The following is a 7,074-nucleotide window of genomic DNA, read 5'->3' as shown; positions in this document are numbered from 1 at the left end:
GTAGAAGAGATCCACGTGGAAACTTATTTCTGGCCTCCAATGTATCATCCCATCACTGACATACCAGATTCTGCAGCACCAGTTTGGTCACAACAAACAGAAGTTAAATGGGTATTTGTTTTTGCTTCTGAAAGGATTCAAGAGCGATGTCCGCCTGCCCACAAGCTTGCCAAATTAGTTTAAGAAAAGTTTGCTGCATCGGCAGCTTACCAGGTTTTTCTTTACGCATTTTGAGTCTCCTCCTTTACAATTCTCCTTCATGTACCACTGTTTCCTTCTGTCTTCTTCTGTCTTGACAGCTGAAGTCTCCTTTTTTCCTGGCATCTCTAAGTACTTTTAAAAATCCTGCTTTAGCTTCCTTCTCATAGCCTGCTTTTCTAACCATGACAATTTTCCCTTTCATCCCTCTACTTTGTGATTTGCCTGGTAACCAGCTCCCTCAGTGACATAAACACCGTCTCGCCTAAAAAAAGTCCTCAGTATTCAGCCCCAATGTACCTGCACTATGATGCAGCTTCACAGATACAGGCATTTTGAAGACCAAAGATCTGCCTTTTGTCTCCCAAGTTTTAAAATGCTCAGTTAACCTCTGTGCACATATCATACAACTTTGGAAGCTGTATGATAACACCAGCTGACAGGGAAGTTGAAAAGCTAAATAAGTTGTTTCAAAGTCCCTTATATCTCATAGTGGGGAAGATCTATAGAATTACAAAATAGCCGGTTGTTATCTTACAGCACTAACCAGTTTCAAGGAAACAATTCTGAAAAATAGAGGAAATGTATTAAAGGGAGGATCTGTTCCAGCTCATTAGTTCCAGTTTTTCCTAAGACTATTTGGCCAGCATACAGAATAAAAAATGCATGGGAAAGTTCACATGAACTCCAGAAACGATGTTTATCCACAACAGCCATTCTTTTGTTATTAGACATGTTATTTGTTCTCTTTGCCCTTTCATTTAATGCTCTAAAATGAGTCTCATGACCACTGTAACTTGACAAAATTCCTACAGCTCCCATTCTAATTTTATTATTTAAACAAACCACGTCTGCACTAGAATAGGTGCTTTTTATATCTTTTCTATATTAACCTTGTGTATTTTCTTTCCCATCTAGCTGTTAGTGTACCTCTTCTAGCCTCCTAATACAGAAGAACAAAAATTTTTGTATCCTTAAGTATAGCGCAGTGATTTCTATTCTAGACTGTTGTTTAAATCTTCTGTTATATGTTAGATCTTCTGTTCTCAACCTGCTAAAACTGCTGTTTACAGGAGAAGATTTTGCTTCCTGATAAACTCAGTGTTATGCCCAAGTGCACCATGCTTATAAGCTTGTTAGTCCTAGAATCATTAAAAAATGAGGTTAGAAGACAGCTCTAAAGGTTGTCTAAACTAACCTCCCAAGATGGTTGTTCCAGAGCATCTCAGAGAAAACAGTCGCTCTCATTTTTTTTTCTCCCCTTTATACTAGGTAAGATTTTCCTTTGTTGCATCTGCCTGTTTGCTGTGCATTCTGAGAAGAATTTGGCTCTATCCTTTGGATCCCAATTTAGGGGGATTCACTAACCAATTCACTAAACTATGACAAAAATTATAGCCAAACTTGGATGAAGAAATTGTAATTTTTATCCACAGATTCACAGACGATGTGCAAATTCCTCTCCAGTGCACAGTCTATTGCATAGTCAATACAGTACTACTCTACTTGACATTTTAGCGAATGTTTTCAAAGCTTCCATATCATCTAAATTGCTAAATTTTTGAATTTCTAACCTGTTTTTCAAAAAGTCTTTCTCTCTTCTCCCTTTGAAAATGAAGCTTTTTACAGATAAGTCTTTTTGTTGGAAGGGGATCACACTGACAGCGGTGGAGATGCTGTTGTAGAGCAATGTGAGTTCCTGTTCAACAAAGGTCTTGATGGATTAGATGATAGTAGCTTCTGGATGCATTAGATGATAGTAGCTACTGAAGGAAAAAAGCTTCACAGATACAGAATTTGGAACTCTTGAGCTAGAACATTTTATTTTTAAGACTGAATTGGAAATATCTAAGTTCGGCCCACAAAACTAGACATGCCTATAATCAGTAGTCACGCTTGAAAATCTTGGCCTCAGGCTTTGTTTATTGGACAGTCTTGTGTCAAATAACATGACAGCAAATAACAAATGAAGCAATTTTCAAGAATTTATAGCACCTTCAACAGATAAAGAGGTTTATCTTCCAGGTCAAAAGCCAACCTTAAATCTATTTACATAGCAAAAAATATATCACATTATTTATTTCTTAGTTGAGTCTGTCAATCCATCCACCAAAGATTTTCATAAATCTTGGGCATTTATCTTCCACCCAGATCCTGTACCTAATGATTCCAGAGTTCTTCAGAGTTTAATTATAATCTATTATCAAATTATAAGCAAGGTAGAAAATAGGGTAATCCTTTATTGATACTGAACATTTTACCCCAGCTTTGTTTTACTACAAGAAGGAATACCACCATCAGAGTTGATGCTGGCCCATCGAACCTCAGCCTCATTAAATCCCATTAAATCCTGTTTAGGTGACAAAGCAATGACACCATGTAAGAATCACTGAACCCACATGAGGGTTCCTGCCTGTGTAGGGAAGCTTTGGGTTACTTAAAAACACAAAGGTATGGCTAAACTATTACTGTAGACATCATATTGTTTTGAGGGGAATCTGGACTGAGAGACTAATGGGTTTACTCTTACCTGCTCTAATGCGTCTGTGCTATCAGAGCACTGGGGAGCTGCCTAGGGCATAGCTGGTATACAAGTGGGATATTTTAACACAGAGAGAAGGAGGTTGTGATTGCCCTACATTCAGCTAGGCAAAATCTTATGAATTAGCCAAATACTACAACAATCCACTGGAATTAGAGAATCCAGATACTTGCGAACCCCAAGGGATAATGGAATGGGCTGGTCCAACTGAGCTCATCTCTCTGCCTTTTCCAAGCAAACCTGCTCGCTGATGAAATCATGCAGGCATGGCTGGGAAGGGAAGAGAGAGCATGGAAATAAGGGAGAATACTCAAAATCAATCATACATCTCTGACTTTTGAATTTGCTGTAACAAAAATGTCCTCTTTCCAGATTTGTTTTAAATATCCATCTTTACCTTAAAAATCACCCTTTTTTTTTTCCTTTCAAAATAACACTGAAGATATGCTAAGCCCAAAGTGTTTTGTTTACAAATGTCTGTTTAAAAGCTTAAAACATTTGATGTTCGTTTAAAATATGTGTTAGCATATTAAAGTTTCCAGAAACGTTTTATCAGGTGAGACAAAAACAACTGGGTTACTATTTCTGTAGTTAGGGAAATAATGTGTTTTGTTCCATCAACATGTCCACTTTACATTATTCAGCACAAAGCTTTGTGAAATAAGAATCAAGGGAATATCACAATATAAAGGAAAAAGGTACAAATAACATCTTCATAAACTGAGAAATGTACATAAATAAATCATGTAGATAGGGGCAGTTTGCTTAGCTGGCAAGAAAAAAAAATGGAAAATCTGCTTGTTAAACAATAACCACAGAGTGTGCTTTTATGATGTTTTTCACCACAGTAATTCATATTAGAGATAGAAGCAGTTGCATGTTAAATAAAATCATTCAGCATTGTTCTCCTCACATTACAAAGAGCTGACTTATGTTGTTTTTAGATGCCTCCCATTAGAAAGTAAATATTCCTCTGATGTTATACATTTCACAAAATTTAATAAAGATGAACTGTAAATAAAGTCACAGGGAGATTTCAGACAGTTTTATTAGCAGATTGTTGAAAAGAAAAGAAAATTAAATACAATAACAGTAAACGTGGTTCTCACATTGAAACCAGGCTCAAATAACTAGGCTACCATAGAAAAATTTCCAATTCTTGCATTATGATGTAAAAACAGATTTTTGTACAGATTTTGTACAACAAAATTCGTAATAACCTTTTTTCATTTTTAGAAAACTTTAAATATATAGATAAAAATAGACAATTTTCATAGGTCCTACATGAAGATGAGTATGTTCTGTTCCAAGGGCTTGCATAGAGCGCAAATGTGGTTATAATATAGAACAACTAGACATTAATATCTTTAAGATTACAAAAGCATATAAACAATAACATGAGCACAACTTTTCTTCGTAATCTATGCAAAAAAAATCCAAATCAAAAACCAAAAACAAAATAACAACCAAAAAACCTGTATAACTAAAGAGGGGCAAAAATCCAACTTTCGGTAACATCTCATGGTCTGTAATATTTACACTGTTTTAGCAAGATTCTTCCTAAATATCCAGCTTATAGATTGGTTCTCCCTTAATCCTTAACATTTCCATTTACGTACCAAGCCAAACACTGAGGCATTCCCAAAGGTCTTGAAAGTATATATTGAAAACTACTAAACCTACTTACAGGTGACTCTATGCAAGGAGCAGAGCAATGGTGGATGCTACTACATATTTCAGTTGTAGGCTTTTAATTCTCTTTCAGATATGAATGATTCAAAAGCTTGCCACAAGTCCATCTAACTTTACAGTTGTTAACCCTTTAAAGACTGTGTATGAAAAAACTGGAGTACAGAATCCCATATGTGTTCAAGCAACTATGAAATTTATGAAGGAATCATGATTAGAAAACAAATGTCACTACAAAGTATTAGGTAACAACATTTAATGAAAAATATTGCTCAATATTTCTTTAAAAAAAATTACCATGACGTGAACTTGTATATACATCTTTTCTATTGTTAAAAAAAGGATTGTGGTGGTGGAGTGAATATGAACTGCACAAAATAAGTGTGTACCAGTATTGCAAGGAAGACCTACAAACTATAGAAGCTCAGTGCTAGAGTTTACAAAACATTAGATTTTTTTTGACAAAATAATATTAATATCCAATCAGAGCTATTTTTAAAGAAATATTTGCTTTAAGTTAGGCATCTTAGACATTTAAGGTTTTGATATGTTTCCATGTAATAAATAATATTTTATATGCATAAAACATTAAAGATGAAGAGAGCATAATCACAAAACTTACAGTAATAGCACTGATTCACAAAATCAGTCTTTAAAGGGGTAACCCAAGAGTACGCAAAGCAAAGAACATAACCTTTTAGTAATGGCATAAGCACTGTGTTGCAGCTTACTTCCAGTTATCAGCACAAAGGTGAAAACACATATTGTAGCTTTCATAAAGACAGTGAAAGTAACACATAACCACCCATCCCCAAGACAAGGCGGGAGGGACAATAGACTTCAACTGTATCACTCAGCTCTACGTGGAATTGGACTGATACATCAAGTGTCTGTTAGGTTTTCTTTTTTTAGCAACATTGACGTAATAGGACATTAACATATAAAAATATTTCTGGCATTTTGACTTGCTGCTCAGCCACAGTCCATTCTTAAAAGTGCACTAACCAGGGCACTAACCAGGGCTCAATATACAAATAAAAGAAGTGGCTGCTACGGAATTCTGACTTGTTACCAGATGCTTAAGATCTCATTCAGTAATACTGTGACTCCAGGACAAATATTTACATGCCTGCATGCGTTAAAACTAGAAAGGTGTCGTTCTGACCAACAGGGTGACAAAACAATATTATCTAAAATTTTCATTTCCTAAACTCTAGATTTCTACTGCATACATAATACCTTCCTTGTGTGATTTGTGTTATATACTGTACATGTGACCAACAGTTCAAATAAGCAAAGTCTTTTATTTCATAAACCCCTGCCAGTTTACAATGAGAAATTATTACTCTTTTTATTGTATTTTTTTTTATTTTAGGAAAAGAGATTCTTGTGAACAGTAAAACAGTTTGTTTACATTCAGTGTTTCTTTTTCACTTACACAAAATTCCATTTCACTTAATGTAGTCTAACATCCATGTGTTGGTCTCTTGGAAAGCATGTGGAAAAAAAGGTCTTTAGAAGAAAATTCACGATCATAGTTTGAAAACCGAATGTATCAATTTTTTTTTTCTTTTTTTTTCTTTTTTTTCTATTTTTTTTTAAGAATCCTCTTATGCCCTCTACAAGTTCATGTCTGAGCTGTCTTGCTGGTTTCGGTATGACATAACAGTCTATCGGTGCACTTGGGCACCGCTGGAAGGATCATTTGATGTGCTCAAATATAGACTCATCAGAGGAGGACAGAGTCTGCATTCCTCAAAAAAAGGGAATACTCGGCCTTATTCTGATCCGCCTGTAGTTTTGGGTACAATAGTCCGGTGCAGAGAAGCAGATTCTCACTGTAAGAAGAGTGCTACTGTACATTTACAAACATTCTCTAGGTCTCTGGGTTGAGCCACAGGAGATAACCAAAGGAGGACACTCTCACAGAATTCTTTAAATTTTCGAAGATTATTGATACATGAAGTTGAGGAAGTCGCCTTGAAAACGTTTTGTTTTCACAGAACTCCTTTTGAGTGAATGTCTTACTGCAAAGTTCTTTACCGTAGCACAGGTATCTTCAGCAGGAAGAAAATTCAATACATGACAGTAGTTTTCAAATAGAGTCTTCCATCTAAAATAGGAAAAATAAACATTCTTTTTATATACTAATTTTCATAATTAATCAAAAAGAAAAAAAGAAAAAGTAAAACCTCAGCAAAAATTATAGTCACACCAAGCTGTAAAATGCCACTTACAATAGTTTATTTTTTAAATAAATATCAAAAGAATTATGAAAAAATCTGCTGAGTATCACCACTGTGATTTCTTCTGATGGCAGTCAAATTAACTCTATTAACATTACATGCATTCTGCGAGTTCTGCACACTGCAACACCTTTGAATGCTTTACTATATGCTGCATTCCTATCAGTGTCAGGGCACTAAGGATGTAGGTGGAGTTTCTGTGCATGTGTTTTTCCTGATATGCAAACTTAACTAAATAGTGCTAAATAGCAATTATTTTCTTCATGGTTGCAGAGCAAAAATCTCCTTGCGTGCAATAGTTAGTACTCCCATCACTAAAGGCATGCCTCATACTTTCTGATTTAGCTATGTTGTTAAATATACCATGTAATGTAACCATTGTGCACATTTGTAGCTATT

General features: G+C 35.2%; 1 protein-coding gene across 4 annotated transcripts in view; it reads right to left on the bottom strand.

Moving 5' to 3' along the window:
- Positions 1–6,457: 6,457 nt before the first annotated feature.
- DACH1 (dachshund family transcription factor 1) overlaps positions 6,458–7,074 on the bottom strand; it is a 346,806-nt gene continuing 346,189 nt past the window's right edge. For all 4 annotated transcript variants that reach the window (XM_088540288.1, XM_088540286.1, XM_088540289.1 and 1 more), the window contains one exon: positions 6,458–6,542. Coding sequence is in view for 2 of the 4 variants with exons in the window: in XM_088540286.1 (XP_088396412.1) it covers positions 6,505–6,542 (38 nt within the window). In the remaining 2 variants the exon portion in view is untranslated. The remainder of the gene's footprint in view (positions 6,543–7,074) is intronic.

Source organism: Tinamus guttatus, unplaced genomic scaffold (assembly GCF_059628265.1).
Source record: "Tinamus guttatus ecotype Peru unplaced genomic scaffold, ASM5962826v1 Tinamus_guttatus_pri_ptg000058l, whole genome shotgun sequence".
In the NCBI taxonomy this organism is placed as follows: Eukaryota; Metazoa; Chordata; class Aves; order Tinamiformes; family Tinamidae; genus Tinamus; species Tinamus guttatus.
The sequence above is the reverse complement of the archived record's forward strand: the minus strand, read 5'-3'. Positions and strand labels throughout refer to the sequence as shown.